This window comes from Pseudorasbora parva, chromosome 10 (assembly GCF_024679245.1).
Source record: "Pseudorasbora parva isolate DD20220531a chromosome 10, ASM2467924v1, whole genome shotgun sequence".
Taxonomy (NCBI): Eukaryota; Metazoa; Chordata; class Actinopteri; order Cypriniformes; family Gobionidae; genus Pseudorasbora; species Pseudorasbora parva.
In genome coordinates this window covers 35,116,522-35,140,509 of record NC_090181.1, presented here as the reverse complement: position 1 = coordinate 35,140,509, position 23,988 = coordinate 35,116,522, and the positions used below count along the sequence as shown (strand labels likewise).

At 37.2% G+C, this 23,988-nt stretch overlaps 1 protein-coding gene across 1 annotated transcript in view; it reads left to right on the top strand.

The window, feature by feature from the left end:
* Window positions 1-676: 676 nt before the first annotated feature.
* tonsl (tonsoku-like, DNA repair protein) overlaps window positions 677-23,988 on the top strand; it is a 38,036-nt gene continuing 14,724 nt past the window's right edge. The window contains exons 1-21 of the mRNA XM_067454685.1: window positions 677-910; window positions 2,046-2,141; window positions 2,314-2,456; window positions 2,535-2,718; window positions 2,871-3,000; window positions 5,932-6,103; window positions 6,216-6,330; window positions 6,523-6,668; window positions 8,073-8,225; window positions 8,359-8,484; window positions 9,708-9,903; window positions 10,654-10,709; window positions 10,798-10,887; window positions 11,653-11,725; window positions 11,802-11,965; window positions 16,277-16,400; window positions 17,512-17,741; window positions 19,155-19,620; window positions 21,247-21,434; window positions 22,942-23,042; window positions 23,134-23,290. Of these exons, the coding sequence (XP_067310786.1) occupies window positions 877-910; window positions 2,046-2,141; window positions 2,314-2,456; window positions 2,535-2,718; window positions 2,871-3,000; window positions 5,932-6,103; window positions 6,216-6,330; window positions 6,523-6,668; window positions 8,073-8,225; window positions 8,359-8,484; window positions 9,708-9,903; window positions 10,654-10,709; window positions 10,798-10,887; window positions 11,653-11,725; window positions 11,802-11,965; window positions 16,277-16,400; window positions 17,512-17,741; window positions 19,155-19,620; window positions 21,247-21,434; window positions 22,942-23,042; window positions 23,134-23,290 (3,144 nt within the window). The 5' untranslated portion in view covers window positions 677-876. The remainder of the gene's footprint in view (window positions 911-2,045; window positions 2,142-2,313; window positions 2,457-2,534; window positions 2,719-2,870; window positions 3,001-5,931; window positions 6,104-6,215; window positions 6,331-6,522; window positions 6,669-8,072; window positions 8,226-8,358; window positions 8,485-9,707; window positions 9,904-10,653; window positions 10,710-10,797; window positions 10,888-11,652; window positions 11,726-11,801; window positions 11,966-16,276; window positions 16,401-17,511; window positions 17,742-19,154; window positions 19,621-21,246; window positions 21,435-22,941; window positions 23,043-23,133; window positions 23,291-23,988) is intronic.

Genomic DNA, 23,988 nt, shown 5'->3' with positions numbered 1-23,988 from the left:
TCATTTCTAAAAGAGAAATTGTGAAGGTGAATGCAGATACAAACAAGCTCTCAGTTTAAGATTTGAACAAATATAATCCAAGTCCCTTTGATGACGTGCATGATTATGATCATCACAGCTATGTTTAATATGCTGGAGTTTTATTATCTAATTTTGTACTTTGAATACCATAACCAATTATTTTTCCCAATATAACATACTCCTAATTTTTTGATTGTTTATAGAAACTGACATCTAATTTAATGCTAATATTATGCAAATATTCCCCCAGACATGATTTTATAATCATAAAAAAAAAAAAACATTTAAGAAGAAGTAAAATGATAGGCCTACATCAGTATCGATACTTGAGTCCCATTAATTAATAATACTAACATCTGTCACTATCAAACAAACTTGGTTTAAGTATTTTATTATATAATGATATTCAGTCAATTTTGTTGAGATTACTGGTAATCAAAATAAAAAAAATGAAAGGATTTCTTACCTTATACGTGTAATTCATCGGCATATGTGGCTTTTTAATACACATTTCACTTAAGAAGTAAAAAAAAAAAAAAAACAGAATGACAATGTCCTTATCAAGATGGCCACCCGATATGGACATTTTCCGAGAGAGAATTGTGGGAGACCCCTGACGTCAACTGCGCTAGCCAATCAGCGTCTCTCACTGTTTCCGTACCATGAACTTTGGCGCGCCGCTTTGAAAGAATTAACTGCTAAATGAAAATAGACGATCAGAAGTATTGATCGGATTTAAACAAGAAATCAGCGAGGACGTGATTTATATTAATTGAGTTGTGCGCGCGCGGGTAGTGTTTGTGATTCATCAGATGAGCGTACATTTGAAGTAATCCGCTGTAGAGGTCCTGGTAAATGAACAGAATGACGTCTACAAAAGAAATCAAGCGTAAGTTATTACATATAAAATCATCAGCAATATTATTTTTGATCATCTTTTTAACATCTGTGATTTATTGTCATATGTTAGTCAAATTCTAATGAAAGATTTGTATTTTAATGTAAACAACAACATCCATTTTTTTTGTTTGTTTGTTTACATATGTCAGTTAGAAATGTTATTTGTATGTTTATGTAAAAATTAATGTATATATTTATTTAATGTAATGTCCTGTATTTTATTTACCAAAGTACCAGTATATACCAGAATTGGTTACCAATTTGCAAATTGGTTACGATTTGTGTGTGTGTGTGTGTGTGTGTGTGTGTGTGTGTGTGTGTGTGTGCGCGCGATTATTTAAACGGTTATTATTTAGAGCAATTTATATATAGATGTATGTTCAAGTCAGGTACAAATACAGTATGCATGTATGCAAAACGTGTATGTATATAATTAACAATTATGATTTAGTGTAATATTAGTTAATACATTATGTGTGTATCTAATCTATCTATCTATCTATCTATCTATCTATCTATCTATCTATCTATCTATCTATCTATCTATGATTATATATATATATATATATATATATATATATATATATATATTTATAGTATATATATAATTACACATATAATACAAAATGCATATAGTAAACTATTGTTATTCATTTCATGTGTTTGCAGAACTACAGAAGGCATAGAGTGTGTGTGTGTGTGTGTGTGTGTGTGTGTGTGTGTGTGTGTGTGTATGTATGTGTGCGCAATTATTTAAACGGTTAATTATTTAGAGCAATTTATATATAGATGGGTGTGTGTGTGCACTTATTTAAACGGTTATTATTTAGAGCAATATATACATAGATGTTTGTTCAAATCAGGTTCAAATACAGTATGCAATGCATGTATGCAAAATGTGCATGTATATAATTAACAATTATGGTTTAGTATAATATTGGTTTAATATACATTATATAATACAAAGTGTGTGCGTGTGATTAATGATTAATCGATTTGACAACACTATTTGTTTATTAGTTATTTATTTAAGTATTAGTTATTGATTTAGTATAGTATGTTATTACACATATAATACAAAATCCATATAGTAAACTATCGTTATTCATTTCATGTGTTTGCAGAACTACAGAAGGCCAAGAATAAAGCCCAAAGCAGCAATAACCTAAAAGAGGAAGCCAGTCTGTGCAATCAGCTGGGGGAAGTTTACGCTAAAACAGGTAAAACAGAGAATCAATAATAAACTGGTTAAAAGTCTGGACTCAAAGCTGAAGGTTCAAACCCTAGAAGTGTTGCTCTGTGAGCTGTCACCGTTATGATTATGATGACCATTGTTACAGATGTCCCGTGAATGAATGTATTATGAGATAGTCTGGAACATGTTTTTCCTAGGTGACTATCGAGCTGCTATTGAAGAGCATCGGCAGGAATTGGCGCTGTCTGAGATTTTGCATGATGTGATTGGATCTGCTGTAGCCAATAGGAAGATCGGAGAGTGTTATGCAGAACTGGGGAACATTGACTCTGCTCTGAAGGTTTGCAAATACAGCTAGAAAGGGAGTCTGTGCATTGAGTGCAGTCATTCACACATGCACTCTCTTGTTCTCTCTCAGCACCAGAGGCTTCATCTGAATCTGGCTCGATCTGTCCATGATGCAGCAGAGGAGCAGAGGGCCCTGGCCACTATTGGAAGAACATACCTCTTCCTCTTTGACTCAGACCATTCACAGGACAGCTTAAAACATGCTGAAGATGCGTTCATGAAGAGTTTGGCCATTGTAGATGAGCGTCTAGAAGGTTAAAGAATGAATTTATATATTTAAAATGACATGGATTACCTGCTCAGAATGGCATACTACTAGAAATGTGATAATCTGCTATTTTTCCTAAAACATAGTATACTGTATAACCTGTTCCTTTTCTCAATGTGTCTCTCTCTCTTTCTGCAGGTACAGTGTCCTCGCGAGAGCTCAGTGAGATGAAGGCCCGTCTCCTGCTGAATCTGGGCTGTGTGTATGATGGGATGAAGGAACCGCAACGCTGCAGTGATTTCATACGACAGAGCATCTACATTGCAGAGTAAGAAACTTTTGTCTATAAACGAGCAAAATGTGGAAACATTTTGGAATAATTTTTAATGTTTTGAAAGAAGTCTCTTTATGCTCATTAAGGCTGTATTTAATTGAACATGCATTAAAAAGTTAACAGTAATATTGTGAAATATTATTACAATTTAAAATAGCTAGTTTCTATTGTAATGTATTTTAAAATGTAATTTATTATGTTGATGCAAAGCTGGATTTCCAGTATCATTGATCCAGTCTTCAGTGTCACATGATCGTTCAGAAATCACTCTGTCATTCTAATATACTGATTTGCTGCTCAAGAAAAATGTATTATTTTCAATGTTGAAAACAATTGCCCTGAATAATATTTTTGTAGAAACCGTGATACACAAAATACTTTTATTCACTAATTGATCAAAAGTGACAGTAAAGACATTTATAATGTTACAAACTATTTCTATAATTTTTACTTCAATGTTTTATAACTTTTAAATCAATGCTGTAAAAACACTGTTTATGCTACAATTTAACCGGTTTCTTCCCATGAAATTAGCTATGGAAGCTTGCATGGTGTTATAAATCAACAAAACAACAGGTTGTGCGATGAAATGTTGTGTATGTAATATTTTTATATTAGTGCTGGGCTACCATTCATCGTGATTAATCATATCCAAAATAAATGTTTATGTATATATATATATATATATATATATATATATATATATATACTACTAGTGTGTGTACTGTGTATAATTATGTATATCAAAATACACACACACACATGCATGTATATATTTATATATATATTTAAAATATTTATTTTTTATTTTATATATATATTTATATTTATATAAAATATATAAGTATATATCAAATATTTATATATGAATTATACAAATCGATATACAGTTTATAAATGCAAATATTTCTTAAATATATACATGGCATGTATATTTATATATACATAATTTACAAATCTCATTAACTTAAATTGTATTCAGAATAGAATATAGATTGAATAAAATAAAAAGAGCTTATCAGTGGCAGTGTCTCTCAGAAGTCAAGATGGGCAGAGGATCACCAATTCTCCCAATATCAGTATCAGAAAGGAGTTTCTCAGAGAAAAAATGCAAAGAGTTTGAAGTTATCATCATCTACAATGCATAATATCATCTAAAGATTCAGAGAATCTGGAACAATCTCTGGGAATAAGGGTCAAGGCCGGAAAACCATCCTGGATGCCCGTGACCTACTGTAATGGAAATCACAGTATGGGTTTAGGAATACTTCCCGAAAACATTGTCTGTGAACACAATCCACTGTGCCATTCGTCGCTGCTGGCTAAACTCTTTAGGTCAAAAAAGAAGCCATATCTAAACATGATCCAGAAGCGCAGGCATTTTCTCTGGGCCAAGGCTCATTTAAAATGGACTGTGGCAAAGTGGAAAACTGTTCTGTGGTCAGATGAATCCAAATTTGAAGTTCTTTTTGGAAAACTGGGACGCCATATCATCCAGACTAAAGAGGACAAGGACAACCCAAGTTCTTATCAGCGCTCAGTTCAGAAGCCTGCATCTCTGATGGTATGGGGTTGCATGAGTGTGTGTCTGGGAAAGGCGCCATCAATGGTGAAAAGTATATCCAAGTTCTAGAACAACATATGCTCCCATCCATTCCGGACGTCCTTTCATTGAAGACCTTGCATTTTCCAACATGACAATGCCAGACCACATTCTGCATCAATTACAACATCATGGCTGTGTAGAAGAAGGATCCGGGTACTGAAAGGACCAGCCTGCAGTCCAGATCTTTCACCCATAGAAAATATGCCACATCATAAAGAGGAACATGCAACAAAGAAGACCTAAGACCGTTGAGCAACTAGAAGCCTGTATTAGACAGGCTTTCCACATTCCTATTCCTAATCTTGAGCAACTTGTCTCCTCAGTCCCCAGATGTTTGCAGACTGTTATAAAAAGAAGAGGGGATGCCACACAGTGGTAAACGTGGCCTCGTCCCAACTTTTTTGCAATGTGTTGATGACATGAAATTTAAAATCAACTTATTTTTCCCTTACAATTATACATTGTCTCCGTTTTAACATCTGATATGTAATTCTGAATGAAATATTGAAATTTGAAACTTCTACATCATTGCGTTCTATTTTTATTCACAATTTGTACAGTGTCCTAACTTTTTTGGAACGGGGTTTGTACAATCATGAAAAGGTTAGAGGGATATCACTCACGAAAAGAGGAATCAGACATATATTAGGAGTATATTATCTTACTTGTCGATCACATTTTGTGAGCTGACACTTGAAACGGACATTGAGGAGGTTTAAACGCTCGAGGGTTATACAGTGTGGAAATTAATGGGTTATTGTCATAGCTGAAGTGAACAACAATACGATTGCAAATGACAAACAAGCGAACATGACACATGAGCATATTCAAGCTAAAGCGTATATTAGTTCTGTGAAACATAACAAAACCAATGTTACTCGCCTATCGAAAGAAATAAATCAACCTCGGCCTTCACTCCTTGAGTTCTCTCCAGCGCTTGGATAGCTGATACTTCTTGCCTGATCGTCAGCCTTCTTTTGTTCCACAGACATCTTCCAGATTAGTTTTTTATCTGCCATCTCTTTTTCTCTCTTTCTGTCATCGCTCAGCTAATGGACTGTGTTGTGTCTTTTGAATAATGACATGCACTGAGAACTCTCTTCTCCCAGTCATTAATAGACACACCCCTTATCAGTTTTGTTATTGTACTCGGCCCAAGACACATTTCTAAAGCAGTTTTGAAATAACACTTACCCCACATTTAAATAAATACAATTCTGAGTTTTGACACTTCATCAAATATTGTAGATGAGAGAGAATTCATGATGTCTGTGTTGGCACAAAACCATTTTGTGGATATCTGACTTAATTTCTTCTAGGAAAAACATCCTTCTAGAGGATCTGTATCGTGCCAACTTCAACCTGGGAAGCATTCACTTCCGAAACGGGCAGCACTCGCGTGCCATGCGCTGTTTCGAGCAGTCTAAAGAATGTGCCCGCAAAATGAAAGACAAGTTCTGCGAGAGCGAGTGCTTCCATAGTATCGGCAAGGTGATAATCCCACCGCATCTCCAAATATGATCAATATGTACCTGTATAGTTTATTTCCTGTCCTTTTAAATGATTTTTGACAGTATTTATTTCTTGCTGTGCATCTGTTCAGATACTGCTTCATCTCGCTGACTTTGCGGCGGCGCGGCGTTCTCTGAAGAAGGCGTTCTGTCTGGGCTCCCAGCAGCCTTCTGAACGTGAGGCCGTCAAGAAAGATTTCAAACACGGTGAGATTAAGGATATCTGTGAGCGATTTTGACAGATCTAACAGCGGTTTATCTTTCAAAGCTGCACAGTTTATTTGAGCTTAATGGAGATTATTTGTCAGTTAGAAGAAGCTAAATTAAAGTACTTTGGGTTCTCATAACAGTATTATCAGATATTAGCATAGCATTTGACTGAATGTGTGTCTGATGCAGCGATCCGTGGCTGTCAGCTGGAGCAGGCGGCAGCAGAATTGACAGAGAAGTTTTCCCATGAGGCCTTGGATCTGTCAGAGCAGTTGGGAGATCTTTACTGTAAAGTGGGCTGCTATAACAAAGCTCTGGAAGCTTATCAAACACAAGTAAGAATATATACAATACACCCAAAAACAGTTAAAGTGCCCCTATTATGCCATTTTAAAGGCTCCTAATTTTGTTTTGGAGGTCTTTTACAACAGGTTTACAAGCATCCAAGGTCAGAAATGTATATTGTAAATGTATTGCAGAATGACTGCTTTTCTTACAGTGTCTAAATGGTTTGACCGGTATCACTAAAACCCTTCCTTACCAGGAGCCTACTCTGCTCTGATTGGTCAGACGGTAGATGGACCCAAAGTACTTGGTCCATCTGTTGTGATTTGTCTACCTCTTACAGCACAGGTTGGAAACAAAACAGCCATTACCATATCTGAATTTCATCTCTCGATCTTCCTCAGCACTTGTTAACACAGTGATATGAACAGTAATGATCCTGGCTGTTCATTTGGCCTTTGGCCTCTGTTCATCATGGCCTCATAATCGTCCACCTTTACTGACTGGCTTCATCGCTTTGTCTCCTCTCCACCAATAAGCTGGGGCACATTCAAGCTCAAACTGGTGCGCAACGTCTTTCAAAGCTTTCCGGGTTGAACTACGTGTTTCCTGGAAACAGCGTGTGCAACGGGTTTAAGATATGTTTTTTTATTCTAGACAACAAGGGCAGGGAGTGTAACAATGAGCATATTTTGCACTATTAAACACGTATTTATACTGATTTCATCAGGCTCCAAAAATTATTCAAAAAGAACATGCAGTTCAAAACTGAACGCAGCCCTGGTGTAGTAGACGTTTTGGATCAGTCAAATAATCCAGGTGGATGCTGCACATTGGTTGTGGTTGAGGAGAGCCCTGCTTCTATATGTAAAACGCTTTGAGTACCCAGAAAAAGCACTCAATAAATGTAACAAATTCTTAATTATTATAATTATAATGACGGGGACAGTTTTACCCTATCAATTCTAGCCCAAGTCTTGAAAGTGCATGAAATGTGGATTTCCTTTTGCAGTGCAGAGTCGACAACACAAACCAAACTCCTCAAGCCCTCTGCTACAAGCCTACAACTACTGTGTTTGTGTGCAGGTCAAAGTTAAACGTTGTTCATGGGCAGCCAATGAAGACCATAGGCTAGCATTAAGCAAATGTGTTACATTTTAGTATGTTCTTGCACGAAGTAAGACTGGATTTACGGATGACTCGTTTCAGGCGGTTCAGAATGGATTCTTTATTTTGGGAGACAAAAACATCTTTGAAACTTTGCAAATGTTTTACATTCACAAACAGCTATATTACACACTACATGAAAGATAATATCCGAAAAAGCATAATAGAGGCTCTTTAATCTATTGCAGACATTTCATTAGTTTCTTAATAGTTTAAATTAAATGTATTTTTTAATTTTCAATGTGTGACTCTAAATAAAGTTGTTACTTCATGTGTTTGTGTATTAGCTGACGTGTGCAGAGACTTTAGGGAAGCCTGCTCGTGAGTTAGCCGTCATTCACGTGTCGCTGGCGGCCACATACACAGATTTGCGACAACATCACAAGGCCATGGACCATTACAGGCAAGAATTAAAGCTGAGAGAAGGCAACCCTAAAGAGGTAACATACCCACAGATGAGTAACTTGTCTTACAGTTTGTGTGTGAAGTATATTGTAAATCATCCTGGAAGCGGAGTGACATTGAACAAACATCCTAATTTTTCAATGTTTGTCTTGTGATTGTGTCTTTCAGGAGTGCGAGACATGGTTGAATATAGCTGGTTGTCAGGAGGAGACCGGACAGCCAATGGAGACCATTGATCAAAGTTTTAGTGCTGCCCTGAGCTGTGCTGAGAGATCAGGACTAAACAAACTACAGGTTTGTTTACCTTTTATATTAGATCCGACAGGAATGGTGCAACACAATGTTTTTTTATATGTGATAGTAGTGCATTATTATTACAGATCACTTGATATCTACTAATTATGAAATAACATTCCTTTCTTGATGTGCGTTGTTCACTCTCTTGACTTGATATTTGAAGTAAAAATACGATCGCAGAAGATTTAGACATGCTGATTTGTCTGCAGTGAAGTTTTGCTGATGCACGTACTTGGCTTCTGTGCGTGTGTGTGCGTGTGTTAGTGATGCATGGTTTGCGTTATATTCACCGATCAGGCGGGCCAAGTAATTAAAAAAAAATAACATTCAGATTATTTGCTGGTGGATGAGACATAAATCAGTGTATTTGTTTGATAAAGACATTTTGCGGGCCCTGTGGGCGAATCATTCTGGTTGCTGTTTTCCCACACGTTTTCAAAACAATTCCCCGCGTGTACTGACATGGGAGTCGAAACTCATTATAATATGCAAAACTGTTCATAGCAGTGGGCGTTTGCTTCCAAATCTTCAGTGTCAATATAAACCGAGCGCTCCATGAGAGAGGCTCAAAACCAGGGTATAAAATAGCCTAAAACCACTCAAACGTCATAAGTTGACCTTAAAAAATGTAAAAAGCCAGTTCATGACCCCTTTATTAAAAATACAACTGTTTATTTTTAGTTCATGTTAACCCAATGTCTATTAAATTATAACAAATACAGCTTTAGATTTTATGTATTCGTAAATGTTAAAATGTAACTAAATAAATACTTTAGTTTCACATGACACGGTTGACTGACACTCGCAAAAACAAGCTGTAATATGCCCACTCCATAACTAAAAACCTCTAGTTATAATGCCACTTAGCGGTCAAGAGCAGAAATGCAAATCATGCATTCTGGTTGAGTACTGGTCTGTGCACTGGGATTCACATTTTCCCAAATAAAGACCAGATAATACAAATGTTACATATCATACACAGGGATCCTGGCATTAATATGACATAGTGAGTTGGATATATTGCACCAATGTTTGAAATCTAGGATTTGTCCAGTGACAGCAGACCATTGCATTCATAAATCAGTTATAAACAGATTACTCTGGACTGCTAAGTTGGAGGTTCAAACCCCAGAAGGTTCTTCAGTTACTGAACCTTTAATCAGATATTAAATGTCACTTTGGATAAGTGAGATGTATTTCCATCTGTGATGTAATTCCAGAGGCGTGTTTTAAGAGCGTGGGTTCAGGCCCAACGGCGCTGCGGCTCCTCGCAGTGTGACGACACAGAGGCGCGGCTGATGGAGCTGTGTGAGCGGGATGGCCTGGGACTGGATGATAGTGAAGAGGAGGATGAGGAAGACGAGGTGGAGAATAGTGAACCACTGGAGGACAGTGACATTCAGTACTCTGACTCAGGTAATACACACACAACATACAAAGGTTGATAGAATGCCAATACTACCAATGATTTTTATTGCAATGCAAATAAGATACATAAAGTACTGTAGTGAAATCGGTATTAATTAAGTATTTTATATACTATTATAGTATTTATTAATATTTTGAGTTAGCTTTTATTTTTATATACACAGTTTTCATTTAATGACTAATTTTGATAGGTGTTTTTTAATATTTCTATGTAGATTTATTTCAGTGTAAATCATTTTAGTACTTAAACTTTGACAATTTATTTCAAAGGCAAAGGCAACATTTCTGAATTTTGTTTACATTTTTTCCCCAGAGCTTTGCTTCAATTAGCAAAATCAATTTTTAATAGTTTGTTTTAGCAATAACATCACTGTGTGCTACTATGGTACAGTGATGGCAGCAGATGGTAATACCTTGGCATTTGTTACCATCCATATACAGTAACTTGATTTCATAATATCACATACAAGGCTATTAAAGTACCTTGGCATAAATACCATGATATGTGGCATATTATATATCAAAGTACTATTGTGTCACATTAGTTGACCTGCATTGTGCTGATATTTACTTTGTAATATTTACTGTATTATATGTTCAGTTGACAAAATGTGCAATCTGTTGGGTTTTAAACAAATGGCCTGGTCCAGTTTGTTTTGATGAAATACAGATGTTTATTCATGCTTGTAAGCAGGGTGTTTATTTATGTCTGAGGGAGTAAATAATCTGTTTGTGCAGATGATGATCTGGAGGGTTACGATAAAATGGTCACGGGCAAGAGGAAGACCCAGAGGGTGAGATCTGAGAGTATGTGGTTTATGCTCTGCTTCACCCTTGTGTGTTTTATTGTTTGTTCATCTTGTTTGTTCTGTGTGTGCGCAGTGGAACAGACGAAATGAGAAGGGGGAGACTGTTCTCCACAGGGCCTGTATAGAGGGAAACCTTAAGCAGGTTCAGTGCCTGATTGATCAGGTGGGTTTGACTTCTTTCAGTGTTATGGCTTTGACCTTCTTGAGGAAGTATTTGATGGATGTTAATACGCCATGTGTAAAATGGATCTTCTAGGGCCCTGTCTTATGCGGTGCCAGGCTTGACTCGCAGTTATCATTTTTATGTCCAGTGCCTCATTGTTTAAACAGCAAATGCATTAGCGCCCATCTGTTCACCCATGGGCATGCTGGTCTCAAAACAAGGTGTGTTCAGGCACATTGTTGGCATGTTGCGATTTTGAGGCAACTGAAAACGACTGCGCCACTGACCAGCAAAAAGCAGTATTTTAGTTAGTATATCAGTTATTTAAAGAGTGTGTTAATAATATGCACCTACAGGCGAGTGCATTATGCATGTACACTCTGTTTGTTACACACACACAGGGACACAGCAGCACAAACATTTTTAAATATTACAAAGGATTCCTCTTTGGAGGAGCTTTCATTTTTTTCACTCAGAAAATCCGCCATGAAAATGGTGAATCCACCATTGTGCGAGTGTAACTGGCTTTTAAATGGAACTGGATACTTTGATTGTTTTATTGCACGTTATGTCCAAAACACACCCATGACTCCTTAAGAGACTAGGGACAACCCTTTTGGACCATGTGCGCCAAACCTTTTTTTATGTTGTTAAACTAGCAAAAGTGGCTTTGGACCAAGTGCACTTGCACCATGCGCTTTAGACCATGCGCTGAGATCATTAAAATAGGGCCCTAAGTGTTATGTGTTTGTTTTTCTCTGACAGGGTCACCCGGTTAACTTGAGGGATTACTGTGGGTGGACTCCTCTGCATGAAGCCTGTAACTATGGTCATCAAGGTACTGCATTCTGCGTGTTTAACATGGTATTATGAAGTTTAGCTCAACAGAGAGACTAAAACCTGTTGTTTTTCAGAGATTGTAGCTTTACTGCTGGACCGTGGAGCAAATATAAATGACCCCGGGGGTCGAGACTGTGATGGTGTCACACCCCTGCATGATGCGCTGAACTGTGGCCACTTCCATGTAGCACGACTGCTGGTGCAGAAAGGGGCATCAGTCACTGTTCGCAATGGCAAGGTCAGGCAAACACGCATACTACACGGTCCCATGGCATGAAATTTTCATTTTTTGAGGTTTTTCAACATTAATATGAGTTCCCCTAGCCTGAATATTTTCCCCAAGTGGCTAGACATTTTGATCGGTGTAAACCAAGTTCTGGCTGTCTTTCTCTGCCTTTGAGAAAATGAGAGCCCAGACCAGCTGATCTTTAATTATCCTGTTATGACGTCATACCAGGAAAGGTTTCCTCCCCTTCCTCTGGTTTGCCCGCCCAGAGAATTAGTAGAGAATAGATTCAGTTTATCTGTCGCGATGTCAGCACAGGCTTTACCATATGGATTCAACAGCACCGCCACAAACAGTGAGTAAAAGTGTTCATTAATGCCTGATCTGGGATCAGTGATTTCAGGTGTGTAGCTAATCATTCAAGTTCACAAAGACTTTCTTTCTAAATCATTTAATACTGTCAGTCCTGCTGCTGGCTGTCTTGATGTATCAGTGAATCAAGCCAGTGACTAAAATGATCAACTTCACTTCATTTCTGTTAGTAGCATGAAACAATTCTGTTATTTAAATTATTAAACTACAGAGAGCGATCAACAAAAACTCTTTATAATGTTCGGATCTGTCAATCACCCGTATATAGTGCACTCTTGTCCAAGCTGCTGTTATAATGAATGACGCCATTAAGCTGCTCACCAAAAGCTCTTACTGTATGTCGATGTTGTGTTTGTTGTTAGTTATGGTGAAAGCATTTTGTGAGAGAAATAAGGTTGCAATGTTCACCTGTGTTTATTCAGAGCTCTCAGATATAAACAAAATAAACTTGCGCTCTCAACAACTCTGTACAATAACACTTCCTCAGCAATCTTTCCCCAGCTCCGTCTCTCTCTGTCTCTCTCTCGACTGGCAGTCAATGCCGCTGCTGCTTACGGCTCACTAAACCATGCCCCCTCCACACGTAATATTAGGCTTGTTCGACTTCACCTAGCCATGCGCAGACCGATCGGTTGACTTAAAGGTCCACTGAAGTGCCTTGAAACACGCTGCATTATTCAATGTGTTGACGTAATTTCCCCTGAAACGGCTTCAGGAGTTAGCAGCTCCTCCCCTTTTTTGAAACGGCCAGTTTGACTAGGGTGCAAGAGCGGACCTTCTATGTTTGGTAAAGCCAGTTTCCTCTAACACTGTTTACCATCATAATCTCCTCCATATCGCTTTGAAATGCAGCACTCTGTGCAGAATTCAAATGGGTCGATATGTTTGTTGTCTGCGCGGACTCGCACATATGATCCGCGCTGCGCTCGTGTCTGTAGTCTAAATTTAGACCAGAGCCGTTGGGGTGTGGTGTATGAGAAAAGACTTTATTCGCCTCAAATGAAAGCATATTTACACTGAATCGTTTCCTATCACATATATGGTGTGCTATGTGCCTTTCACCATGTAGAAATTAGTAAATGTTTGTTAACAACTGACCGATTTCGGCCACAGCTTCAGCAGTGTAGGGGGCGGGCTTTAGATTCTAGAGAGCATTTTGATTGGACAGAAGATTTGACGAGAAAGTGAAGTCTACGATGATGTCACCAAAATCTGAGTTTCGTTTTAACGGAAGTGGGAGACTGTTAATTTTGAATGCTTATATCTCCTAAATGCAAATTTTGTCATAGTTTTGGAACATACCAGCTTATTCATAACTTTAAGGCTAATACAGTCATACTAAAAGCTACAAAACTTCCATTTTGATTTCAGTGGAGCTTTAAAGCAGTGCATGCCTGTTAGAAATGTTGTCCGACTTGAGACAGCGCCGACAGCACGTGACTGTGACGTATGTCAATAAAGTACCGCGAGAGCGACTCGAGAGCAGCCGGCTGATGCAGCCGGTGCAGATTCTCAAGGGGGACTGCAGCAGGCTGTTTGAGCTCTGATGACGTCACAGCTGATCCACGATTGGCCGGATTCACCGCATGACAGCGATCAAATGTGCTTCGTGTTTATTCTAAAACCTGATGTTACGCTAATGCTCACAAATCATTTATTTATAACAGTCAAACCTCTTTTCATGTAGTCGCGATGTTATATTGTCATGTTTATCAAACTAAAACTGATCAAAACCGTTGACAACACTTCATTGATAGTGTAGGTTTATATGTTGAACTTTAATCTTGTCCAAATAGACGCTTTATTAAGCAGTACATAAAGTATTGAATGAAAATATCATTTGAAACATCTGTGTATTTGAGAAATATTGCATTTATTTACCTTCAGCTGTCATAAAGTTTGCAAACACAGCACAAGCGTCACTGCGGGAGGTAGAAAGTGTCCGACTTCACGTCTTCGTTTGCAGCTCCTCCCCGCCTGCACTCGGCTACTCTCGTAAACAGCATGCTACAAAGTATTTATATTTCAAATAAGCGCTATTCTTTTGAACTTTCTATTAATTAATGAATCATGAAAACAATTTACCCCAAGCTGTGTCTTATTTCAGAAGGCTGCGTCCTCCGGAGGTCGCATTCGAAGGGTGCATACGTCATAAGGCCGTCTCATTTCAAAAAAGTGAGTAGGACACTCCAAATGCGACCTCCGAATGCGTCCTTCTTTCACAGGAATTTGGAGTGTGCATGAGGAGTATCCTTCACGGCTGGAGATAACCCACAAATCTTTGCGTCTCCGTTAACAACCGTCATATTATTTTTTTTTATATTATATTAGAAAACGGCACCACCGCCAGATATACATGCGAGCGTAGGTGTGGTGTTTAAATTAAGTAGTTCAAGTTTTTTTTTTTTTTTTTTTTAAGCTCTATTACCTCAAACAGATAGTTGTGGTAAACAGGATTACAACTGTTTAGTGCTTTTTAAACGTTTAGAACAGTACATTGCTGTCAAGACAAGAAACATTTCATAGTCATTTTCAAGTGTTAAATAATTTTCATTCATATAAACTGGCGTGAGAGTGCAACGAGGCTGAACTTGTTGGCATAGCAACGTGATACTTCCTGCCTGTGTGTCCTATGAAGGACGTCTCGTTTAATTCTGATTGAGGACACTCCGTATACTGCATCCTACACAGTATGTGTCCTCCGGAGGACGCAGCCTTCGAAATTTAACGAAATGAGACACAGCTCCAGTTTCCCCCAAAAATATGAATATATCAACAGCACAACTATTGAAGCAGCATAAAGTATAAAGTTCAGTTATGAAACTATTAATCACTGATTGGTTCTTTCAGTTCTATGACCAACCAATCAGAGGTACTTCCTCATTTACGTGGCTTTATTTAAACCGTATTCTAGCTGCTATCTAGCCTGAAAAGCCAGACCCACATCAAGATGTTTGGTCTGGAAACTCACCATTGACAGGGCTCAATCCGAGGGGCGGGATAAACGGTTGTCTTTCAAACTCCCTCTGCACGCTATAGGATAGCGCTACCACCAACCAGAGCAACGAAGGTGAAACAGAGCTTGTTGACAGATTAAACATTCGCCGTATCCGGTCAGCAAATCTTCGAACACATCTTCCCTTTTTAAGAATGACTTCAGTGCCGTTCTTTGTTCTTTTCTCAGAGAAAAGCTCAACTCCAAGTCTTCCAGAGTCGCGGTCAAAGCTGATTCGAAAGACCGCCGTTCGCCAGTTTCTGTGTTTACTAAAAGCACACAAACGCAACTCGGCCGTCGCCATTATGGCCCCGCCCACTGACTCTATACACGATGTGATTGGCCCGGGAAGAGTTAGGCGAATACAGCTCAGAAGGGTATTGAGAGTTGCTAGATGACACTCGCGGGCAGATTAGAATTGCTGCTGCTAGGGTGCGTCTAGATTTCTAGGCTAGCTGCTATCAGTATGCCGCACAATTTGAGAACTCCTATAATCCCAGCTCCCCCCAGTGTCACCTGTAAAGATCTGCTACGAGGAGTTATATCATTTTGCAGCAGCCTTTCCTTGTTGTTATCTTGACTAAGCTGGACATTATGTTTTTGCGCTGCAGAAGCGTAGCAGATCTCGTCCACCAAAATCAACGTACATTCCATAATGTCATGATTGAATTATAACAAAAATGTTTCTTGAGCAGCATATCAGAATGATTCCTGAAGGATTAATGTGACACTGAAGACTGGAATATTAAAAAAGAAAACAGATATTTAAATGTGTAATAATATTGAAAAAAATTACATATTTTTCATCAATTAAATGCTTTTTGTCTCTGTGAGCATATATGAGGCAACTTGCACTAGCATTTTCATCCTCCTTTCAGGAACAAAACTGATTGATTCATCATCTGTCTTTGTTTATTCTATGCATATTTGTCTTATATGTACACCTTTATTCATAGGGAAACACTCCTCTGGACACTCTCCGTCAGTGGTTTAAGACTTACAGCCGACAGCTGGACCAAGAGACAAAGCAGGATTGTTTGGAGACTGAGAAACTCCTCAAGAAAGCACTGTCAGGAGATGGTGAGGAGATAAAAGATACTAATGGATTATGCAATATGTTTTTTTTTTAATGAAGATGATTTATTGCTGATTTCTTATATCGTGATCTCGTCAAAATATCTCGTGCCTATGCATACTGTGTTTTAACGAGATCATGATATGAGAAATCAAATTTGCCTTGATTTTTTGACAAATAAGAGGTCTTTGAATGATTAAAACATCTAGAAGGTTTCATAGCTAACATCCTCCTAATTATAAACAAACATTTATTTAATCAAGCTCCAGGCTTGTTTTGATATTGCGGGCAAATATATTTTCATACGACAGCCTCCAGAGCAAGACACTGACAGATAGTTTTACATCATCCCACTGGCATTCAGTCACTTAACAGCAGACCATTTGCCTACACTGGATGTGAGTGTTGCGGTCGCGTTAAAAGCAAATAGAACCCATTATAATCACTGATGCTGGATACAGTATACTGATGTGTTTCGTTTCTGACATACTCCACACACTTGAGTCTGTCGACAACAAGACAAATGGAAGAGTGAAAGATGCATTTTGACGTGTCCAGTTTAAACGGCTCGTCTGGGTCTATGTATAGACTTCAGAAAGAGTCCAGCATCAAGTGAATGGTTTATTTTAATGCTGTCCCAGCATTTTGCTTCGTCAGTAAGGCACAGTGTAATGAAGAGTTCGCAGAGAAACTTTTGTTTCCAACAGTATTGGATTTTACAGCAGCTGTATCACAAACTGCAAGTAAATTGCAGTAAAATGATTGTCTGTAAATAACGGTTTTACATGGATGAAGTTTTTCCGAGTTTCCTATACAGTGACGTAAGTCAATCATTACATTGACCCTTTAATAAAACAAGCCCTAAAGGAGCCGCCAATTGATAAGTGATCATTTCAGACAGAATGAAGGTTGAAAATAATAGTTTTTACACACACACACGCACACACGCACACACACACAAACACACACACATATTGTTTTTTGTGTGTTCATATTTTAAAATAGTGTATTTAAAATGTACTACAGTAGTTAACATTAACAAAACTTGAAAGAACATTTTCTTTTTTTTGTTTTGGTTCTTCAAAAGTCTCAAATCCTTGTCTTATTCTGCTGTAGTCTCAGTTGTATTGACGGCTCCACGGCAGCAGAAGGAGCTTCAGGACAGTCAGCTGTTTGATGCCGAGTATTCAGAAGCACTGATGCGGGAGTCACCGCCGTCACCCCAGCAGATCATTCCACGTTCCACTCCGACTGTCCCTACTCCAAAAAACACAGCTCCCAGACGCAGGGGTACCTCAGGTTCGGCCCGACGGTCACGAGGGTTGGAAGTAGATGTTCTGTATGGGGTAAAGTTGGTTTTCTGAACACTTTTTTTCTAGGGCTGCACAATATATTAAAATTAAATCATTATCACAATATGGCTTAGTAGAATTGCCAAATTGTGCTGACTGCTATTTAATTCAATATGTAAACACTACCGGTTTTAGTGAAACAAGGCTTTGACACGTGTAGTTCAGTCATCTCAGAATGGCTTTGCTTATTTACTGTAAATTGTGCAAACCCAAGGGCAGTGACACACCAATTCGACTGCATCTTGACCAAAAAGCTGTGCTATCAACTAGCATGTGCGTTTTCCACCTGGTATCAATAGTCTATATTCGAGTGTATATCAGAGTGGGCTCTCTGACCAACTGCCCGACGCCGTTTCAACATGCTGAATCAACAGAACTGCCACCAGCGTGAGCCCGAATACGGCTAACGTGTGGAACACAAAGACTAGCCTGACAATCGCTCACTGACGGCCTGACATTAGCCGATTGCCGACTTGGTTTGTCGCAACCCTAAGACACAGATCTCTTGAGCTGCATGTGTAAGTGAACACAGGCAGCTCATATTTTTATTTTCCGGCTACCCATCAAAATAAAAGCTTGATAGGTTTGAAAAAGATTTTTTTTAGTTATTATAATAAAATAATAGATATATTTTTATTTAAAGTGCAATAATGTTTATTACAATGCATTTAATAGTGTTACTTTTTTATAATAATCACAATAATCATATATTTTTATACTTTATTACATTGGTTAAAAACAGTGAGGATTTGGCTTGTGATAACAAGTAGAATTTTTTTTTTTAATCACTAGAAAGCATTTAGTTTGAAAACTATTTTCACAAATTGTTAGTAAATTTCACAAATAATTACAAAGAAATTACAAGCAACATTGAATTAAACATGACATTTTGAAATAGAAAGACATGTAAAACATACTGCAATTATCTTTGTTTTATTTACAACTTCAAAAAATATTTTTTATTACTGTGAAGCTTTTCCTAAATCCATAGTATTAAGTCATTTTGAGATCCTGATCGCTAGGGATGTGCCCGAAGCAGCATACTATGTTCTAAAAGGAAATTACACTTTCTATGGAGCTCCTAAAAGGACATGGCGATGGGGAAAAAAATGAGATGGAAGGAATATATATTTCAATGCTTTTGTGTTCTCCCACAATTATATAGTCGGGTAATTATATTGTATATAATTTGCGGACATCAGGGAGCTGCTATCAAGGTGCAGGGTATTAAAATCACTTTTAAATGTGCACTCGCTTTCCTATTCGCAGTCACGCATACTCTGTGTACAGTGACGGTGGCACTGACCACACATTTTACAAGATATTTGTCATTGATGCACAGCCCCTCAAATTTTCTATTTGTAAGCTAGAATTCATTTAATTAATGTTCTTTTGTTGTTGCTTTAGAATGAAAGCAGTTCTTCGGATAATTCTGACTCAGATTGCTTGCTCAGTCCTCTTCGTCCTGTTTGGTCAAAACCACGTTCCCCAGTGGCCCAATCCTCGCAGGAATTCCCACCCAGTCAGGATTTTCCCTCCATGTACAACATCAGAGAGACCGCGTTACCCCCGCAGTCAGAATTGGGCAGACTGGAGTACCAAAAGGCAATGCACAACCTGGGTAGTGCCAAATCCCGCCTCCTCTCTCAGAGCCTAACTGAGCCGGCCTTTACCAGCACGCCAGCGGTGTCGGGCAATAACAGATCAGCTTTGGTCCCAGAGGAGCAGTATGTGGCAGAAGATTGGCTGGAGGATGACCTGAGTGATGTGCAGCCCAAGAAGAAACGGAGAGTTTCTGAGCATAACATACCACGGGAAACAACCTTCAGAAATCAGAACAATTTCGCAGTATCTGCTGAAGCTTCGCCTAGAGGTGTGTGACAAACCGGCGCAATCATATTCAGTCATTAGATTCATGAGGATTACTATGTACTCACAATAATGTTTTCTGAATATTTTGATTGTTATTAATTTATTTGGGGCTTTGCTTTTTCTATTCTTGCATGCATTATATATACAATTTGAATATGTCCAACAATTTTTTTAAATAATTTTTTGCACTCCCTTATAATTATTTAACGCCTAAAGTAATGCAATACTTTAATAAAGGAATGTAAAAAGTAACTACAACATTAGTTTCCCTAAAAATAGATAATTAGTAGTACATTTCATCAAAAACTTTCAAAATAATTCCCGTACATAATCCCCAACACTGAAATTTACACTTAATAAATGGCTTCTGAAATAATTGATTCTAATTGGTCAGTCTCTGCATGCAAAAATAAATAAATTAATAAATATATATATATATATATCACCCTGTAGCCCAAGACTGGTTTCCCACTGAAGCTAAGCAGGGCTGAGCCTGGTCAGTACCTGGATGGGAGACCAACTGGGAAAACTAGGTTGCTGCTGGTAGAGGGGTTAGTGAGGCCAGCAGGGGGTGCTCACCCTGTGGTCTGTGTGGGTCCTAACACCCCAGTGGTAGTGATGGAGACACTATACTGTCAAAAAAGCTCTGTCTTTCAGATGAGACGTTAAACGGAGGTCCTGACTCTCTGTGGTCGTTAAAAATCCCAGGATGTCCTTCAATAAAGAGTAGGGGTGTAACCGCGGCATACACTGGCCCCTGTCCATCATGGCCTCCTAATAATCCCCATATCCTGATTGGCTTCATCACTCTGTCTCCTCTCCACCATTAAGCCGATGTGCGGTGGGCGTTCTGACACAATATGGCTGCCGTCGCATCATCCAAATGGATGCTGCACATTGGTGGTGGTTGAGGAGATTCCCCCTTCTATGTAAAGTGCTTTGAGTGCCTAGAAAAGTGCTATATAAATGTAATGAATTATTATATATATATATATATATATATATATATATATATATATATATATATATATATATATATATATATATATATATAATAATAATTCATTACATTTATATAGCGCTTTTCTAAGCGCTATATAGTATAAAATGTAATACAGTATAATACAATTGATAAACTGATATTAATGACACTCAACTGTTTTATTACCCATTGTTAAATAATTTCGCACCTCACTATTTTGCAGTTTTGAAACAATTGGACTTGTAAAAATTGCTATATAAACAAAGGTGATTTGATTTCTTTCTTATTACATTTTCAGATAAATATTTTTGAGGTCCTGATCACATTAGTATTTATTTTGTGATAGTGTGCAGCTTACTATACATTATAATTTAATAAAATATATAATAACATAATGTATAGTATTTTGTGTTATTTTAATATTAAAATATTAATATAATGATAATATAAAATATATAGCTATGAATAATGCTGTTTTTGGTAATGTTGCTGTTAAACTGCTGAAGAGTGAGAGACAAAAACAATATTTTTTTTTCTTTTTATAACAATTTAATTGAATTATGTTGGTGTCCTGTTCATTGGCAATCAACGACAAATATTTTATGATAAAGGTCAGATGACCCTCTTGGATTTTTCTCATTGCAGTTCAGAGTACCTCCAGTAGGAGTCTGTCTCTGAAGAAGGGCACTAATAAGCCTCGGCAGGTGAAGATGAATCAACTACCCGGGATGGTGATGCTGGGCAGGAGGGAGGTCAGCAGGTCGCAGAGTCCCATCATGACCCAAGAATCTGATCCCATTCATGACCCTGCACCTCCTACCCATCAGTCAACGGTAATAGGCATCACTGTATCACTGGCCGTGTTTGGAATTGAATGCTAGCATACTGTCTGTAATCACTGTCTTGCTGTAATAAGTTTTTTTGGTTTTGGTTTTTTCTCAACACCATTTATCTCAGTCTGAATTATTTGTTATAGTATTAATTGTATGAATGATTTGTTAACATCATTAATGTGATTGAATGTAAACATTCTCGCTTCAAATACAGTCAATAGCTTGATTTATTTTGTTACTGTTGTGCTGGGTCAGAAATGAATGAGGAATTGTCAAAAACGCCACCCAAATGAATACAAGTGCCCCAAAAAATCCACATATGTTTGCTGATAAAGTACTCGTAGGAGATCTTGATTCTTATATACAGCTCTAAAAAAATTGACACCACTGCATTTTTTTTCTTAATTCAGCATCTCTACAAGTATGGAAGCCATTCCATTCCAATGTCTGTTAAATTCCAACACAGGCACACCTCAGTCTTCTGAATGAGCTGCTGATTAGGTGATCACCTGAACCAAATTTTATTTAATAAGGAAAAGTATAAAAAACACTTCTGTTGTCATCACTATCCTCTTGCAGTAGGATCAGCTGGATGGCAAAAACTGTGCTAGTTGTACCTCAAAAGTAATTGGGATCAAAAATTATCTATTGACCATGCCAAAAAAAATGAAAATGAAAGTTTTGAGTGAGGTAAAGAAGGGTTCAATTCTGGCTTTACTTGCAGAGGGAAACAGATAAAAAATGTGTATTGTGTTGCTTAAAAATGAATATGAACTTATTTTCTTTCCATTATTTGAGGTCTGACAACACAGCATCTTTTTTGTTATTTTGACCAGTTGTTGAATTTGGCAAATAAATACTCTAAATTATAATATTTTTATTTGGAATTTGGGAAAAATGTTGTCAGTATTTTATAGAATAAAACAAAAATGTTAATTGTACACAAACACTATTTTAATAATTAATTTTAATTTGGCAGCGGTCTCTTAATTTTTTCTAGAGCTGTATATCAAAGCAATACCACAAGAGCAGGAAAACTGTTTTTACAAATAGGAGCATGATTGCAAACATGACGGTCACTAAACACAATTTTATTTATTAAGCTAAACATTATTAATTTTGTTGTAATTTTAGCAATTCAGATATGTTTTTATTGCCACCTCTGCAGTGCAATTTTGTTGTTAGTGGTCTTATTTGATTGGTAACAGCCTTAAAGTGTCTTATTTAATCAATACATATTATCAATAAGACATTTCTCAGGCAGTAAAATGTTATCTTCTGGATGATTTTAAGGTGGGCTGATGTACTGATGTACATCTTGAAATATTTTGAAATATTTTGTTTTCAGTTAAAACAGCTCATACATGCATTTTAGTATGGGATTAGCTTAAGCCTTGTCTGTGAAACCGGGGGATTGTGTTTAATACTTAGAGACTGCTATGATGAATCAGTGAAAGTTAATGAATGCGTTATTAATTAGCTGAACAATGTTGATTGTTTTTTTAAGTCTCCAGCATCATTCCAGAACCGAACAGCCCATGTGCCTGCACCAATCAGGATGAGGGTCAGAGTTCAGGACAATGTCTTCCTGATTCCAGTTCCTCACAGGTCTGATGCTAGTTTTGTATGTAACAGATAGTATGTGTGTAGAGGGTTTTGAGTATATGTCATTCTAGATATTGTTTTTGTGTTTGTGCAGTGAGGCAGACTCCTGTACGGTGGCGTGGTTGTGTGAGCAGGCTGCTCAGCGCTACTATCAGATGTGTGGATTACTGCCACGCCTGTCCCTGCAGAAAGAGGGCGCTCTGCTCTTACCCACAGATCCACTGCTGGCTGTGCTGCACACCAATGAAGAGGTCAGAGGTCATGTGAAAACTTCAGTTTATTGTTTTCTATTGTTTGTGAGTAATCTTTTTTTTTTTTTTTTTTTTTTTTTTTTTTGAAAACTTGAAGAAAAGTATTTATTGCTTTTTTCACCCCCTTTTTTTTCTTTTTTTCTAATAATAAAAACAAAATATATTAATTAATAAATAAAAATTGGTTTGGTGGTATGATCAAAATTATAATATAACATATAACATAACATAACATAACATAACATAACATAACATAACATAACATAACATAACATAACATAACATAACATAACATAATATGATATACAATTGATATAATATACTATAGATATTAATGAAACGGTTTTATTGCAAGTTGTTAGTTTCATGTCTCTCTCACTATTCTGTATTTTCTTTCTTTCCACATTTTCCAAAAAAAATGTTCATTTTGAGAATAATTTTTTGTAGAATAAAAGGTTTTTTGTTTGGGATTGTAGCAAAAGAAATGATACTGTCACGGTTGAGATATTTCCAGGAAAATAAATGAATAATAAACTAATACTAATAAATAATAAGATCAAATTAAAATTCAGTTTGGTTGAATGACCAATATAATATAATATAATATAATATAATATAATATAATATAATATAATATAATATAATATAATATAATATAATATAATATAATATAATATATTAATGACACTAAACAGTTT